Source organism: Clupea harengus, chromosome 15 (genome assembly GCF_900700415.2).
Source record: "Clupea harengus chromosome 15, Ch_v2.0.2, whole genome shotgun sequence".
NCBI classification, from domain to species: Eukaryota; Metazoa; Chordata; class Actinopteri; order Clupeiformes; family Clupeidae; genus Clupea; species Clupea harengus.
The window spans coordinates 11,897,623-11,915,948 of NC_045166.1; the positions used below are offsets into that span (position 1 = coordinate 11,897,623).

Genomic DNA, 18,326 nt, shown 5'->3' on the forward strand with positions numbered 1-18,326 from the left:
TTAGACACTATAGTAAAACGTCACCGAGGGTTTGTTCAGCTGATCTAACTGACGTTCCTACACTAACTGAAGCTCTAAGATCTTATTAAGCACACCATATAAGAACTTTGCTTTGTGAAGTCAATCAGCCTGTAGAAGCCTCTTCTACTGTAACCGTTGTTATGTCAATGAGCTCATTCACAGCCACAATGGTTATGTTTACGGACTCCTTGTTTGTCTAATTAAAATAGTTTACCTCTGTTAATTATTCAAATGGTGAATGACAATGCCAGCAGTGAGGAAGACCATCTCAGTTTTCTCTCACATCCTAGAGTCTGATAGACTTTGACCACATATTGATACCACTCTATGGACTTGCATCATGTAGGAACTTTATGGACACACAGATCACACCTGAATGTTAAAAGTATTGCTAATTTTAAAGGCTATTCAAGCCTTTCTATTGGCAGAAGTTTAGGTTAGTTATACGGAATCCCAGAGAACCCATGCAACCTTACAAGAAACTGTGTTAACAAGTAACAGTTTTTGTGTCCTCTTTAAAAGTGAGGTAACCCTCCTATGCTGTCAACCCAAATAAATGTTTTATAAAGAGAAGGTGGGGTGGGGGGTGGAAGCCTGACATTTTTGTTCACGACTGCCACGATTGCAGTGAGTTTGGTTGTAAGCTGTTCAGATGTAGGGTAATTGAAATAGACTTACTCCAAAACATCTTTCAGCTCCAGTCTGGGATGTTGCCAGTGTTATAGCACTAGCTGCCACAGACATGTTTCAGTAATGATCAAGTCAATTAGCTTGAAGATTTATCCAGAGACTTATTTGATCCTAGTTGCCAGTGACCTTTAGGCCTATTAGTGAGAATATGACCTCTGAGAAGTGACTCTCAATTTTTTTTTTTTATTTCTAAATAAAATGGAATATTGCAGCACAGCCCTGAACAGTTTGTTTAAAAAAATTGTCTGTCTGTATGCCAGTTACAATTCCCAGAGGATGGTATGTTCTGTGTAGAAGCTCTAATTTCAAACGAGTGCTTTTGTGCCCCTACTGACATTCAGCAGCTTTCAGAAGTCAGTTCATTCTGGATCAGGAAGGATTTTCTCTGGTAAACCTTGGAACTGGCCCTTCCAAAAAAAAAGAAATACTTTGCAAAGGGTCTGCACACCGAGAAAAAAAAAGAAGAGACTGCACGTTTTAGTGTCACGCTTCCTGTGTTGATAGAATCTCTTGTTTCATGATGGTTCACTGTTTCCTGTTGGCCAGGAAGAATAGTTCTGCTGCCCATTCTTTTTGTGGGCATGGGACAGTAAACGGAGTCAAAAGAGGGCCCAGATGAAGTTTACTTTGTTTTGTTCACACCATAATAAGCTTGGAAACTGTAAGGAAGTGAAGTGCATGGTCAGGCGCTAGCATGGTTTTAGGCTAACATGCTGTAGAATGTAGCAAAACCCTCGGATGGACTTTTGTGATGAAGTGATACTGTAGCTCAACTGGTAGAGCGAAGGGCTAACAACACCAGAGGAAGGCTAATGTGTTGATTTCTCAGGGAGCACATTTGTTGGTCAGAAAGTACCTGTACTGTAAGTGTCTTTGGATAAAAACATTTGCTGAATGAATAGCATTAATGTAAATATCACTTTTCAGGTGTCTTCAGTCATGTTGAGACCAGGTATTACAAGGTAGTTGTGGTTTTGACTGAAACAAAATGATGTAGACTATTAAGACTATTCAGTTCACTCACTATATCAGCTCACACACTATAAGTCAGTTGTGCACAAGACACAGGGTAATATTAAAGTGTAACTTCACCCCACTGCTCTGAGCCTAACATAATTTTGAAAAATGGGTGGGCAAGGGGCTGATAGTGAGGGGGGCGTAGAGATACCAACCGGTCGCCTCGGTCAGCATTACGGTGCAAACCCATGACACCGTTACGAGCGACGCGATATTCTAATCCAGGGGTTTTCAACTGGTTTTGTCCCAGGGACCACCATTTTGACCAGAAAGTAATCCGCGGCCCACTGATGTGCCAGTGATTCCCAAAACATTTTACAGTCCCGTACCCTTCTTTTTCATGTTTGTAACCGCCGCCACGCCCCCTCCCCCTGCACACATATTCTGCCTATAATACTTGTCAGTGTAATTTCTTCGCTGAATATGGGTCTACATCAGTATTTTGGGCAACGCGACTTGGCTATTCAGACATAAATATGTCGACGGGCCCAGGTATATTTATAAAAATAAAAAAAGTCAATAGTGAACTGATCAACATCGGCTCATGTCGCGGACCCCCTGCAATGCCGTCGCGGACCACCAGGGGGCCACGGACCCCTGGTTGAAAACCCCTGTTCTAATCCCATGCATTTCAACGGGAGCCAATCCATTGTGACGTAGACCACCGTTTTGGGCGACGCGACCGATAAAAGTTAGAAAAAGTTAAATCCTATGCAAATGAGGAGCGATTTTTCCCGGCAGCGGCCAATCAGATTGTTTGGTGTCGTCTCTGACGGTTTGAAAATGATATTTCCACACCCTACAACAGGCCCACTCAAAGCGATGGAAGCGTATCGCGCCGCTGTCATGGGTTTGCACCGTTAGCCTCGGATGATTTTAAACCGTCAATGGCATGTTGAGCCATTTTCAATCCATAAAATGCCAACTTTTACAAAAATGTTATCTTTGTCAATATTAACACCAGCATTGACGTGTTTGGTCACAGTACAGATATAATTTAGTTCAGGTCAAAAAACACATTTAAAGTGTGCAGTACCTTTTGCTGGTGGTGAGGGGGCCTCAAACAATGGTCATGTCTCTGTATCGCTGTTTGTATCTCTATACTGAAACAAAAACCTAGGCTATAAGCTTATAAAACTAAATTAACAGAAAAAAAATCCATTATTATCTTTCTTCCAAGGGTTTAAAAAAACAAACCTCTTTGTGTTCCTTTGTAAATGGATGCCCTTTGTGGCAGCTGTTGATGATGTCTGTGTTTAGAATTAGACAAGCTGCTCTGTTACATAAAAACAAAGCAGTCCCTCACTGGTTTTAGCAGGACTACGCAGGTGTGGAGAAATGCTTCTGGAAGCAGCTTGTTTTGCACATTTTCACCTCCCAGCATGCACTTGGCGAAAGATTAATTCTCTGCCCTTTCGCCCTTTCAACTCTAATGGCATTTTGGGCACGCTGTGAATGTTTTGTGTCCCGTTCTGGTGCATTGTCGAGGGTTTCACTTAAGCAGCAGTTTTCTTGCCATCCTGGGTTAATGACTTCCACAATGCTGCCCTTTACTGATTGCAAGGGCACTTCTCCTGTCTGCTCTATTCTCAGCCTGTTTGCCAGGACTGTCAGTTCGTCTATGACTCAGCCTGCTTGGGAGTGTCAGAGAGCCTGAATCATCAGGAAGGCTCTGTTTTGGCCACAGACATACCCTTGGTGTCAGTAAATTCAAGCCTGCTGCATTTCCAGCATCCCCTTAAAATAAGGGCTAGTGCACCAGGGTGTTTAGAACAGCGAGAAGATATCTTTTGAGAACACTGTTCTCATCTGCATGGCCGAGGAAAAAACATTCTGGTTTCTCTTCCTAATTTTTGCCAGTGTAGTTGGCAAAACTGTCTAAACTGTTGACTATCAGTGTAAACAATGGGGATGAACGAATACGATCTTGTCGACTGTTGGAGCCAAGCCCTGAAGCCCTTCATCATATCCCATTATATATTGGTCAACATGTGCTCTATCACACATTCTGTGACCGTAGCAGTTCCTTGGCGGAAAGACAGAGATTTTGAGTTCCCCTTCTTTGAACAGACCAGGGTTGGAAGTGTCCACCCCATCAGTGGTGCAATAATGCTTGAGGTCCCCGGTGAGGTCTTTTTTTGCTTGCTGTATGGCTTCTGTGTCCAAAAACCTCTTCATGTGCAGTATGATTGAGATTTGAGTAAGGTTTGGTCCCCTCTTCCTTTGTTCTGATGTTTATGAAACTGTTGGCCTAGGTGCTGACCGTAAGGGTAAGAATAACAAAACCCCACACAAATTACAGTTAATTTGAGATTTGTGAAAAACGGATTATCTCAGCGTAAACTTTCAGACCTTCACCACTTGGTGAAGATGTTTTGGTTGCATATAGTCCGATTGGCAGTGATTCCAGTTAGGACTGAAAGTTGTTTATCCTCAGATGACACCTGGAAGGAAACCGCCTGATATCTTCAGATTGTTTTGGGCAAAACTACTGGTCCTTTGGGGTCGTCTCAGTTTAACTTCCTTCCCCAGCATACCAACACGTCAGCAGGCCCAAATTAGCTGAGTGGGCGCTGAGTGGACGACTCTCCAGTATTGTTTGTCACATGTATACCTGGAACATATAGGCTATAGAGTAAATTGGTTATACACTAAGAACTCTTGGAAATTTGTCCTTTTATATCAGTCCTATTTTTGTGTTCTGCATTCATGGACTCTTCTTCTTTTCTTTCCCAAGAGAAACCATCCTCCCTCTTCCAGTAGTTGTATTCCTCTACCTTCTGAGACATGTTGGAGATTGTGACATTCTCTCTACTCGTCTTGTTTGGTCTTGCGTTGCTTGGTTCTGACTCTCAGAAAGAGCCCAAGGAAGAGATTGGAGTGTTTGATGTGCGGTCTGCCCTCCAAGTCCTCTTTGATGTGCGTCAGAGAGACTGTGCCAGGCTGGGCTTGGCTTGCTAACTGTGGCCACTTCTCTTGTGCACACTCACTCTCACTTGTATTAGTCAGGAATGACGTTGATGAATGGTAGCAATTATACATATCTCTGACATTCTCATTTATCTCTCTCTCTAATACAAATACAAGTAGCTTTATTGGCATGGCCACTCATGTACAGTGTTTGAGATTTGGGAGATATCTCTCTCTCTTTCTCTCTCTCTGGCTGTGTCTCATATTGCGTACTTGCACACTTCAAACACTGACTTTCAGGGCGTAGGGCGTTCACACTCACAAAACCAGCAGAATTCAGGGCACTGAAAGTACCCGGATTGCCACTGCACTTCTTGCCCTAAACGGGCGCCATCTTGGCTACGTAGCGAATGAGGAGGAGCCCTTTCAGCAGCTTTTCAGTTTGGAAAGTTGGCTGATTGACGCCTCGCAAATCACTTCAACCATTATTGCTGGTTACAATAACTGTGTTATCGGATAGTACAGTGTCTATTTCTCTGTAACTTTTGAAAAATCGAAGCGAGAAAACGGCAAAATGTTTTACATTTACATACAAAACACGGCCGTCAGCCATTTGAGACAACACTAATCAGCGACGGAACGCACTAAAGATGTAAGTGCGTATGGCGCACTACGCCTGTATTGCAGTGTACTTTGTAAAGTACTCGATATGAGACACAGCCTCTGTCTCTGTCTCTGTCTTGCTCTCTTTCTCTCTCTTGCCCTTTGTGCGTATATATCACTCTATCTCTTCCTGTTTCTGTGATTTTTCTCTCTTAACCACCCTCTTTTTATTTCCTGCCCTACAGGCATACAACATCCATGTCAATGGCGTCCTTCACTGCAGAGTTCGTTACAGCCAGCTCCTGGGCCTCCATGAGCAGGTAAAGCACTGAAGTCACTTCAGTTCTGTTGCTGTTCAATGCTGCAATACTTGTACACAACAACCCACAATATCTCTTTTCATTGCCATGACATTTGTATGGGTGGTCCTTTTAGAAGTCAGACACTAGCTTTGGAACCCCTTGGGAACTTAGAAGGAGTGAGTGCTTGGCATTGAAGCATTGAAGAATGTGGTTTGGGTATTGGGAATCATTATAAAGCCACACTTCCCTCATCACACCATGAGAAGACAGTTATATAGCCTTCTTGATAGTGGTGTGACGTATTAAACTTGGAGATAAGCATCAAAATGCACAATGGCTTCAATTTCTAGACCATATTTGATGTGGATTTGTGGCTATGGGAGATTAGACCCATTGTGAACTAATGATATTCTCAAGCTAGATCCTCATAACTAGACTGTAGACACTACGGAGGAAGAATGGGTCTCTGTGTTATGAGCTGCCATCAACCTGTTAATACTTTAGGCCTGCAAGGGCAACCTTTTAAACTATGAGGTTGGTGGCAAGGCAGTGTAGGCGGTTAGAGGTGGTCGGTCTGTGGCGTGTGCAGGGGTTTCCCCTGGTGTGTGGAATCCAGTACTGGTAGGTGGAGGGATTTCATTGGCTCAGATGAGGAGTCTGTTTTTGTAATTACAGGTGATGAATGCATTCCAACCTTAATGAGTTTGTGAAGCACAAAAACAAAAAAAACATTTGGATGATTCAAAATCCTGACGCAAATATAGGTTTCTGTTTTTATTGTGTCTGTGGTTTTTTTCCCCATCTGTCTGGCACGTTGTATTCTAATACAAATATTTTTCTGGTTGGTAGATTATATTTTTTGGGAACACCTGTTTTCACCAAATAATGACGTAGGTAGTCTTGATTGATATGGTCAGTAGTGGACTTGTAGTTGTAGTCTTTCATTCCTTGAGTTCCTCAAGCCTTTAATTCCTAGAAGTTGATTAAAAACCTTTGAAAAGCGTAATTGTTGGTTGCAACTCAGTCAGTCACTTCTGAGTGTGAATACAACTGGCTTCAGGAAGATGTTGAATCTCCCGGCCTTGTGGTCGTACACTGAATAAATGATAAGTGGCCTGAACTTCAGAGATTCCATCTTCAAGGCTGCTCATCCCACTCCACCAGTCTCTGTTGCTAGGTAACAGGACCCACTCAGCCCCAGTCAGATCAAACCTCCCCCAACCACACACACACACGGGCTTAAAGCTTTGGTCTCCTGCACCACTATCCTGCAACCCACTTTGCATGGGTAAATTGGAAATGCTAATAAGGGCCCTCATAAATATGGGTCCTGGTCATGTTCAACAAATGTTGCAGTACAAATCCCCCAGTGTCCCCCCTGAGGCTGCATAAATTAGCTTCTGGTAAAGGTTGAGTTATGGTTGCCAGGTTGGCTGGCTGAATTCATATTCCTGTGCCTGTAAGTGTTTCTGCCTGTTCTGTTAGGCCTAAATCATCTCATTTTTTTTGTCTTGTTTGTCGTAGACAGTTTTTATTGGGGTGTGTGTCTATTGGTTTGTAATTTGCATTGGTAAACTACAGTGCCTAGGAACATGTAAGGTAAGCAGAGTTTGTGAGCACAACTGTCAGGGGTGTTGGATTATATGTCATCTCAGACTGACTATGTTGGTGAAATAGACTTTGCTCTGAATGAAGTTGAAGACACAAGCACAAACTATCCAGGGTGCCATCTTTTGGCTGTATGAATTTTGATTGGGTTTGTTTTGGTTTTATAGTCATCTGTATGTGATGAGAATAGTTCTGTTATTGCTGTTTGAGGGATGCTGATTTCCACTATCTCTAAGCAAATAGCAGTGGCCATTATGCATAAATAAATGAATATCCTATTACATGTAGGTCATTTTAACATTATCTATACAGATATGGTCATATCTCAGTGTCCAGTACAAATGCTGTATGTGGGTGTACACGATATCCCCTTTCTCTCCCCGCCAGATTAAGAAGGAGTATGGGAACAATGTGGTGCCGGCCTTCCCTCCCAAGAAAATCTTCACCCTGACGCCTGCGGAGGTGGAACAGAGGAGGGAACAGCTGGAGAAGTATATGCAGGCTGGTAAGCACCAAAGCGACTAAAGGCTTTTATCCTGCCCTCTTTCTCTCCCAGTCTCCTCCTGCAGAGTAGAGGTCAAAGGTTATCCTCAAAGGTGGGCTCCTCCACCGTCACAGCATTTTAATGGAGCTCCTTTGATCCTAGCAGGCTCTCCTGCCCTCCCCACCCCACACTTTTTTTCCCCAGAGACTTGTGGCTTCCTCCAGGTGAACACTGACTAAAATCCCTCTGTGGCTCAGCAGTCAAGGCATGCTGGGATAGCCTGGCGTGCCACGTCAGGGGCCCTGGAGGTCTGACTTCAGCCTCAGTGATTTCCAGCAGGCTCATGGGTTTCAGTGGTGAACACTGCACTCCGCCTTTGAAACACCTGTGAAACACTAGCACTGCCTGAGCGGCTGATTTAGGGTTTGCGGGGGGGGGGGGGGGGGGTTGTGTAATTGTTGCTGAAACACCTGGTTTTATGGACCCTCCCTGGCCAGGCTGCTCCACTCAGTACAGTCTTGCTTGCTTTGGCTCTGCAGTTAAAAAATGGCCAAGTGGAATCTGGTGCCAGGCTATTCAGAAGTAACAGGCAAGAGGTCATACAGACTCATTCAGACACACACACACATGCACTCATTCAGACACACACACACATACACACACATGCACTCATTCAGACATACACATACACTCATGCATTCCTACATCTACACACGCACATAGGTATGCACTCACACACTGTTACACACACACACACACACCCATGCTCACTTATATTTGCACGCACACACACACACACACACATTCACACACAAAGCAAGAAGAAATAAAGTGGGGCAGGCAGCAATTCGAGGCGTTTGTTCTAATCCACTGGAGTTTTGGCCCTTTGCACCAAACAAGCTAAGCCTTGTTGAGCGTATTTGCTCATAGTCTGAGAGTAACACAGGCTGTTCTCAGCTGGCCCAGCCTCACACAGTTACATCATAGTTTTTACACAGTTACGGAAAACAAACCACCATACACACACACACACACACACACACACACAGCGCCCTGTCAGCACGCACGCACACAGACAGACAGCCTTACCAGCACACCCACCACACACACACACACACACACACACACACACACACACACACACACACACACAGGCGGCTCTAAGTGAATAAGTTCATTTTCTGCACATCTGCGGTGTGGCGGTGTGGGCCGTTGGGGTCACCGTCTGTGAGCGCACCGTGGCATGGCACGCCCATAACGAGTGTGAAAATAAACAGCGGCCATGTTCCACGAGGCCCTCTTTCCGCTGCCGCCTCCTGTTAACCTTCAGCAGGCAACTTTTGGAGTGGATGCACTTTAAGGGTTAAAAACACCGCAAAACAAAAACAAGCAAGGGTTACAAAAAAAGACTATTTTGTTCTAATCGCTAAGTGCATTTGAAAAAAATATATAAATATATATATTATTTCCATTGCAGATGAGTCCTCAGATGGCGAATGTTGGCCATTGCTTTGCCAGTCCTTGAAACTAGCTTGTGTTTGATATCCCATGTTGTTTTTGTGTACCCGTTTTAGTAATAATTAACAGACGTTTTAAAGGATGGTGGCTGACCAGTTAGTTTCTTGCTGTTAAAATGAACTTGAAGACATTTAAAATGTTTTTTTCCTGTCAATCATTCAATAGATCACTCTACTATCTTCTCATGAAATTGTGGTATCTTACATGGGCAGGCACTTTATTGCTGTCATACTGCCAACATTTAAACTTTATTCATTTTTTTGTTTTTTAAATTAAGCTTTTTGGTACTGATCTAAAGAGCAGACTAGAAAAGAGATCGAGATGCTTCCCGAGATACACTCCCTTGTTCTTCCTGCTGTGGAGTCGACCTCATTAAACCAGAGCAAACCACCACCATTTTGAACACATTTGGAATTGTACGCTTTTGCTGACTACAGTTGTTGTGTCCTTCTTTGACAGTTTGACTTTGTACATTTCACAGTTGCCTAACCTCTGCCTTTCCTCACCCTAACAGTTAGACAAGACCCTACGCTGGGATCCAGTGAGATGTTTAACAGCTTCCTGAGGAAAGCCCAGCAGGTAGGAGTCCCTTTTTAAGCTGCCTTCACATCTCAAAGAATTAAAGCCCGATTTCGTTCTCATTCTCTGTGACCTTTTTCTTCTTTGTAATCTGTGTCAGTCAGCCCGGCTATTGACTGCAATTCATAAGTGATCCCAAATCAATAATCCGCCTGAATTGGGCGTTGGCCACATCGACTATGTGATACAACAACGCAACTCTGCTTATTTAGGTAAAACTGTGATAAATCTGGCCATTCCAAAGGTCCTTAGGGGGTGGTAAGGTTTTAAGGCGCTATTAATTCCAGCTAGTGCCACTGCAAGCACTTTCAATTCAAGCTGAATGTGTTTGATAATTCCTCCTAATTGCATTTAACTCCATCATGCAAGTCATGCCAGAACTGTTTTAATTGATTGTACAAAGATTTTGCCATTTTGGGTGTTGTTGCTACACAGATGTATGTCTAATAGCTTCAAAGATGGAATTTACACTATATAGCTATATAATATAACTGATAGTTCAGCTCTTCAATGAAAAGTTACGATGGCTTTATGCATGCTGGAATGACCTAGATCATGCAATCTCAGGAGTCAGATTGACCAGTTGTTCTTGTATGCAAATATTTTGACATGCTTGTCCAAACAGTAGGCTTGGTCTGTGCCTTGCTCCAAGTTCAAAGTCAAAGATTACTTTGCCCTGTGTTCTTAAGGTCACTGATGCAATTTATAATCGCTTAAAGCGGTTAAAGTTGGTGATTTGTGACGCATGTTTTTTAACTCAGCACACCGAAAACAAGAGATTATATCCTGTCGACTAACTGTTACATTGAAATGCCCTCCCCTTGAGTCCATGTGTTTTGCAGTATTTCTGATTGACGGGTAGTTCCTTGGAATATTAGCCTGGTGTGATCTCTGGGGTGTTTTCCTATACTATATTGATAGCTGTCACAATAATACAAAAATCTTCCTAAATTAAAATTGCTATTGAGCAAATCATTGACTGGACCTTTCGCCCTTAAACAACAACACCACCACTCGCCACTGTGGCAAACCCTCACACCATTGTCCACAATCTGGCCATATTAGATTAGATTAGATTCAACTTTATTGTCATTGTACATTAGAAGATGATGAAATGCAGTGAACATCTAACCAAAACAGCATATTGTAGTATAAAGATAAATAGGATGCACCGATAGTATCTGGTATCGTGCCAGTACTGTGCTCATATACTCATAAACATTCACTGATACCACTTCATGGCAACATTACGTTAAACTCAAGGCTGCGGTCAGGAGGTGTTCTGTCATTTTCTGCTGCCCCTAGACTTACCTACTGGAAACATTTGGGTAGGATAAATAGAACTCCAGCATAGGCATGTCATTAAACACTCGTATCGGTACTTGGTATTGGCAAGTACACAAATGTAGGTACTCATACTTGAAAAATGGTATCGCGGTGCATCCCTACAGATAAGTGATGCTATATCTTAAAATATGTACAGTGGTGGACAGTGAAGAGTTACAAAGTACAAATATTATTATATTATGTAAATATTTGAAATGCCTTAAATAAAGAGGAGTGGACAGAGTTGGAGATAGAGTGCAAATGTAGGGTTGGATGTACAGCATATGTGCATTTGGTTAGGTATGTACAGCGTATTCTAGGATATTGTAGAATTCTTCAATATTATCAGTGCAAAGGAAATCTTGATTGGCAGTCTTTGTAGCACAGCCACTGAGACACAGATTGGTATTTATTCAGCAGAGCCTTTTGTCCAAAGCCACCTCCAATACAGGAAGCTCCCTGGGAACTGAAATGGAAACCTTTGTAATCCCGATACTAAGCTTTTATCAGTAGAGCTACTTGAATGTTGAGCACATGTCTTTGACTGGGTGCTTGTCCTGTGAGTGTAGTTCCCATTATGAACCGCACCGTATATAAATCACACTACAGTATCGTATGTAATTTTATAAACCAAACCCGTGCATTGACCGCAGTTTATTCAACGTTACCTCATGCCATGTAGTTGTGGTACAAGCGCTACTAGCCATTTAGAAGTTGGATGAAAATAGGGATGGGAATTTCAAACAAAAATTGTACACCTACACACACTATGCACACGCATGCGCACACACACACACACACACACACACACACTCATGCACACACACAAATACCCCATTCCCACTCACAGTGAAAAACATTTCTTGAGTGTTTATTTAGTGTTATGGTTTGTTGGGGAATGGACGCTAAACATTTAAGTCGAATCGTTGATTGATCCAGTGGCACCCTAATACCATGAATGATAATCTTCTGACACACTTGCAGTGGGACTCAACCATTGAATTAATGTGTTTGAGAAGAGCAAACATTCACTAACGTCACATTGATATCAGATAAGCCCTTGCTCTATTGATGTCCCATTATTCTGCTCAAGATTGTTTAATGTTTATGTGAAGCCATTTAACCTCATCCCTAAGTGGTTGTGATCACTTTGATTGGTGAGGTGATTTTGCAGCAAACGTGTTTCCTGGTCGCCAGCTAAGGAAACTTTTAAATAACCTTAAACGAGAGTTCCATTTGCATTAAATGATTGCTAGCTATCTAGCTGATGTTATAGTCTCCCCAATTTAACTTATAAACTATAATAGGAAAAGGTAGAAACCCTCAGGGTGCCTATGCAGCTTCATATCAACTAGTTCATATTTACACATTAGATTTTATCACATGCTAGAAGCTGCCAACTGTTAAGATGGTTCCCTAAGCTAGAGAAAGCTAGTTAAAAAGTAACAATAGGTAATAAACCCTCTGGGTGCCTGTGCAGCTTCATAGTAACATGAGTTCATATCCACCTCATATTGAAATGAGTTCATATTAGACATGTTAGCAACTACAAACTGCTAAGATGGCTCCCTTAGCTAGAGATAGCTAGGATAGTTCATAGTCCGCTTAATTGTCATTAGACCTCTTACAAAGTGTCGCGCTCCATAGCATCTCGTTAAATACAGTCTGGTGGGAATACACAACACCTGCAGGAAGAGAGACCCATTCATGCTTTACCAGGCAGAGTCCCTGTGTGTGTTACTAACTACTAGGCTGGAGAAAAAAATGATGGTTGTGTGTGTGATGTGGATGTTCAGCTGCGTGTCCTCTTGTAGAGCTGCGAAGCTTGGTGTATAGGTGCTTATGCTGTTGTTGTGTTGGTCCAGCTGCTGCTGCTGCAGGATCTGTGTTTGTGGTAATGGCTGTACCCGTCCTGCGTATGTTTGTAGCTGTGTGTTTGTGGCTCTTCAGGTGCTTCAAGATGATGGTGCTGCTATACCTACACTCTAAATTCCCCTCTCTCTCTCTCACACACACACACACACACACACACACACACACACACACCCACCCAGACAGCGTTCATACACGTACACTCTCTCTCTCGCTCTCTCTCGCTCTCTCTCTTTCACACACACACACACACGCTGAGTAGCTGTCTCATTGTGCTAGTCTGAGCCCCCCTCCTCTCTTTGGTGGTTTCTCTGCTGCAACAGCAGAGCAGTGCACCCTGGGTGATCAGATCAGGCTTGCCTTGTCATTTCATCATCACTACAGAGATTTACAGGCACGGCAGCGGATCCAGAGGAAGATGAATCTGCAGCACAATCAGGGAAAGACTTAAGGAGCATATATATTTATTATATATATTTATTATATATATATATATATATATATATATATGCGCTCTCCCTCTCGCCAAGCTGTTGTAAGTGCCATTACTCCCTACTGTATAAGCTTCGACTTGATTGAAAGGCAAAAAAAAGCAAAACCGACAGCCAACTTTATCTGACCCCAGGGATCTGGCTGTGAACCACTCAAACTCCCCATTCCACCTCTTTGTCTCTGTCTCTGTGCCTGTCTGTCTGCCTGTCCATCTCTGACTGTCTGTCTGACTGTCTGTCTGTCTCACCTGTCTCTCAGGAAACACAGCAAATCCCCACAGAGGAGGTGCAGCTGGAGGTGCACCTGTCCAAGGGTCAGAAGGTGCGGGTCAACATCCTCACATCGGACCAGACCGAGGACGTCCTGGAGGTACAGCTCAACGGCATATTGTGACTGACTGCCACCACCCCTTCTGTAAAAAATAACGGTTGTGTGTGTGATGTGGATGTTCAGCTGTGTGTCCTCTTGTAGAGCTGCGATGCTTGGTGTATAGGTGCTTATGCTGTTGTTGTGTTGGTCCAGCTGCTGCTGCTGCAGGATCTGTGTTTGTGGTAATGGCTGTACCCGTCTCTCTCTCTCTCTCTGTCTGTCTGTCTGTCTGTCTGCCTGTCTGTTAGTCTGTATCTCACTATCTTTTCCCTCCTAAACCCGTAGGCTGTCTCTCTCTTTTTCTCTTTTGAACGTCACCTGTTCATATCCCCTTCTGTATTCTCTTTCATTTCCTCTTGACTGCTACCAAAGCCTGCGTCTGCAGTCTGCTGTCTGTGTCCTTCTCCTCTCTGTCTACTAAAATGATACCTGAGGGGGGAAAAAATCCCTCTGCGAGATGCCAGCTTGCACACATGGCTTCCAGGAATGAGGTGTAATAGTCTGCAAAATGTTTGTTGGCTTGTAGGATTACTTCTTTTTCTGGAGTCCATTCTGGTGCACCAACAGGTAGTTATCCATCTGTCCTCCTGTCTATGAAACATGCAAAACCCGTCCTGCTTAGATTGTGTTCTGTCAGTCGCCTCCCCATGGCCCTAGAGCTGTAAGTGAGAGTTGAACTGGAGAATGTGGTGTGCAGTTATCAGTGGATTTATGGATCAGACTAACAGTGTCTTATGCTAACAAATGGGATGGGTTATCAGCAAATACATTTGACATTTCAATCTCTCTCTCTCTCATTGTCTTGATTTTGAACTGACCCAAAGGGTCCCTTGACGGCTCATTTCCTGAAGCTCAAGCTGAGGTGTATTGGGCTCTCAACTGTAGAACTGTAGACTTTGACGCACTTTCTGCCTGACATGCTAATCTGCATATGCCTTTTGTGTTAACTGTGTGTGTGTATCTGTGTCTGAAAAAGCAATGCTTAGGTGCACACTCGACCACATACTCAAACAACCTCTAAAGTGAGAGTAGATGTCCTTAAAGTCCTCCACAGTAATCACTGTGGCTCTAGCTGCCCCTTAACTACAACCAGAGGGCTATAAAGCAGTTAAGTGTCCCTGTGTACTGTAAACTCAAAGCCCTTTCCGTCTCATTCGAGTGACTTGGTCATAAGACCTCTTTGTCCATTAACCAGAAAAAGAAGGAGAAAATGCAATATAATTCTCAGGCCTCAGAAAAGCTTCCAAGGCAGGTGGGATAAATTGCCTTCAGGCACAAAAGTCCATTTATCAGAATACCCTTTGCCTGTTGGATGGACCAATTTGGGCCAGTTCCTCAGAGAACACTGAGGTGTCTGGCCGTTTGTGTTCCCCCCCAACTGTCCTCCCCTAAAGGGAGGGAAAGTGGCTCCAGAGGAGGTGATTTGACCTTATTCTCAGCTCATGCTTCAAACACCCCTCAACATTTTCACTGGACAGCTTTTCCTTTTCTAAATTGTCAGTGGCCTCAGCATGGTCTCTTATGGGAGCCCAGAAGCGACAGCTTTTTGCTGTAGTAACATTGCCTGTACCTGCCATTTGATACTGTGTTACTTAGATGTCCATGGAGCTGTTTATGTATTTTACGTTTTACATTTTTGCATTTTTACATTTACATTATATAATAGAATATACAAAAGATATATAATTTAGTTTATATATATTTATATAATTGCATATCTTTTGTTTATTTTGTATTTTTATGTTTGTCTAACACATCTCTAGCAGGTTTAGGTAATATATAGATAATGACTCTCAAGGACTATTACTTTGCCTGCAGAGCCTACTGGGCGGGTTCTTATTTACCCGTCGCCTTGTATCCATATTTGATGTAGACTCATATGGAAGCTTTTAAATTATATAAAAACAAACCGCCCTCAGATAGGCATAGGTGTTGGTCTTAAAATATGACCTTAAACACAGAACACAGAAGACAATGATTGACTAGAGAAGTCACATTTCATTTAGGGAAAGCAATGCAATCTCTTATGTTTCTGTGTGTGTCGGACAACAATGTTAAGCAAATCAATGTCCGTCTCGTTTTGGCTAGCATGATGAATGCGCACTCATAATGGAGAAGACAAGACATTGCATCAGATTTCAGTTATTATACTAATGCAGTTTTTTTTTTCTTTAAATGGCTCTTAGAGGCTTCCATAGACCCACTGCCCCATCCAGAAATGAAATGAATGAAGATCCCCCCCCCCTTCTAAATGAGAACAGACACCACCCTGAATCAGTTATGCTGTATCTAAATCTTCGAGCATCCTACAAACCCAAGGCTTGTTCTGATTGTCTGTCGTTGTTGTTGTTGTTGTTGTTGTTGTTGGCAGGCAGTGGCAGCAAAGCTGGACCTGCCTGACGAGCTGGTGGGGTACTTCAGCCTCTTCCTGGTGCAGGAGGGAGCCGACGGAGGCTACACCTGTGAGTAATGCTGCCTAACCTTTGACCGTTATTCATGAGCATCCATGGAGCTTGGACTGTTGTACAGGAATGGCTGTCTGTTTTCTGTGTCGTGTCTTCAGAGAGCAATGTTTTTATTACTATACATAAACAATGTGAGACCCAGTAAAACTACAGAGATTCAGGGACATTCTATGTATCTGGAGTCAGAATATAGAGCATATAGGATATACAGGAATGTTGGGGAAATCATCATTGTTGTTTGTCTTAATTTTTATTTTATTTTTTACAGTAAAAAAACGCCTTATTGCATCTTTTGAAATATGACCCTATGCTATATCTCCTCCTAAGTGCTGTGAAAGTTCAGTCTGAGCATGTGCGAAGCTTGTGGTGGTGGGGGTAACATGAGAGGTCACAACTCGCCTGTCATAAGCACGGGCTGCAGAAGGACTAATCTGAGTAATTCATTGAATCAGGAGGAGGGGGATTTCATTTGCTGACGACCTGCTTCTCCCTGTCAGTAATAATCATTAGCGGGTTAACACTGGCCATGTGCACCAACAGCCCAGTGGACCGATTGGGTTTCTCTCAGGCCTCTCCACCCAATGTAATTATATGTAGCCTATCACATCTCCCATGTTGGCAGATGAGAGTAGACTGTGTGTCAGCCACTGTATGTAAAGCTGAGAAGAGTAATAGGAAGGGGATCTCAAGTGTTTTACAAGTATATTAATGCCAATCAATATAATAACACAATACATTCATATGTGTAGTATTAATACAACTATAAAAAATTTAAACTGAAATGTACTTGTTGGTGCCTGAAGCCAACAAATCCGGCTCTCGCTTTGTTCCTCATTCCGTGTGTCGTACATCACAATCGCATGGAACAGAGATAGCGATAACTCGGTCGGAGACGTGGAGTCGTCACATTCAGACAGGGCGAATTCATTCTCTTAGGCTATCTGCTGCTTATTGTGCCATCACCGCCCCTCAACTCCCAGAGCAGCTCCGTTTGAGGAAGAGAACGTGCTCTGCATTCTTACGGTCTCCAAACGCTCCACTCGCAGGCACTCTGCCTTGGAGGATGACTTGAGCTCCAAAAATGCGTTTAGAAAAAAATAGACAGAGATTTCACTGGGGAGTCACTAAATAAATATTTTGTAGTATAAATATATAGATATAGGTCGATATAGATGAATTGAATACATAGACAAATTCTCTGCATAGTACATCCTGTAGAAAAATACTTTTTGAGTGTCACTTTGGCTTCATTGATTAAATATTTCCCCCTCTCCTCGCTGCTACAGCAGATGCATCGAGGAAGATGGGAGGTGTAATTGGTGTGGGGCATCTCATTCTCCCAGGTTATGTGCTGCCAATTCACCATCGTGTTCCCCTCAACACTCAGTCTGCCTTAACCTTGGGAAGAGAAAAGAATTTATCAATATTTGTGAATTTACTCAGCGCTTCACATACTCAAGAAGCAGTTTGATAGCAGATAAATTCAGTAAGCATCCCAGAGACATAAAATGGAGTATCTGTAGGCATACACAAGGCTCTGAAGCACATACTAATAAACAGAATGACTTATGGGAGTAAAGAATCAATGAAGCTGCTTGCTGTCTGCATACTGTCACCGTCTCCCCAGTGGTAAATATATAAATGTGAGTCATTTGTACTTTAGGGCTCTTTTGTAAATCAATCAAAGACCAACAGTTTGCTTCTGGATTTAGGGCTAGAGGGGGAGAGATTCATGCTTTTTTAAAGATGTGATTTACATTTTTGAGGCGTTGCGTTTTTTTTGATAATGTTGGCCAGCGAGCCTCGGCAGCGCATTAATCTCCCTTTCTAACGCTTCTAACTGCTCAACCTGCCACTGTTTTTTTTTCTCTCTCTCCCCCCCCCCCCTTCTCTCAATCCAAACTTGGAGAGAGAGTCTCGTCAGATTGGATGGAATGCGGCCCTAGTAGGAGTGCCATGAAAGGTCTCTGGAGGAGTCTAGTCTAGTCCGTCCATCCGTCCACGACTCCTTGCTGCGAGAAAGCATTGGAGAGTGTGACTGACTTTGTTTGTCATCACACAGAAGCAAGC

The 18,326-nt window shown here is 43.0% G+C and overlaps 1 protein-coding gene across 2 annotated transcripts in view; it reads left to right on the top strand.

The window, feature by feature from the left end:
• snx17 (sorting nexin 17) overlaps positions 1–18,326 on the top strand; it is a 36,300-nt gene that overhangs the window by 1,661 nt on the left and 16,313 nt on the right. For both annotated transcript variants that reach the window (XM_031581381.2, XM_012824778.3), the window contains exons 2-6: positions 5,487–5,561; positions 7,539–7,656; positions 9,668–9,732; positions 13,681–13,791; positions 16,163–16,253. In XM_031581381.2, the coding sequence (XP_031437241.1) occupies positions 5,487–5,561; positions 7,539–7,656; positions 9,668–9,732; positions 13,681–13,791; positions 16,163–16,253 (460 nt within the window). The remainder of the gene's footprint in view (positions 1–5,486; positions 5,562–7,538; positions 7,657–9,667; positions 9,733–13,680; positions 13,792–16,162; positions 16,254–18,326) is intronic.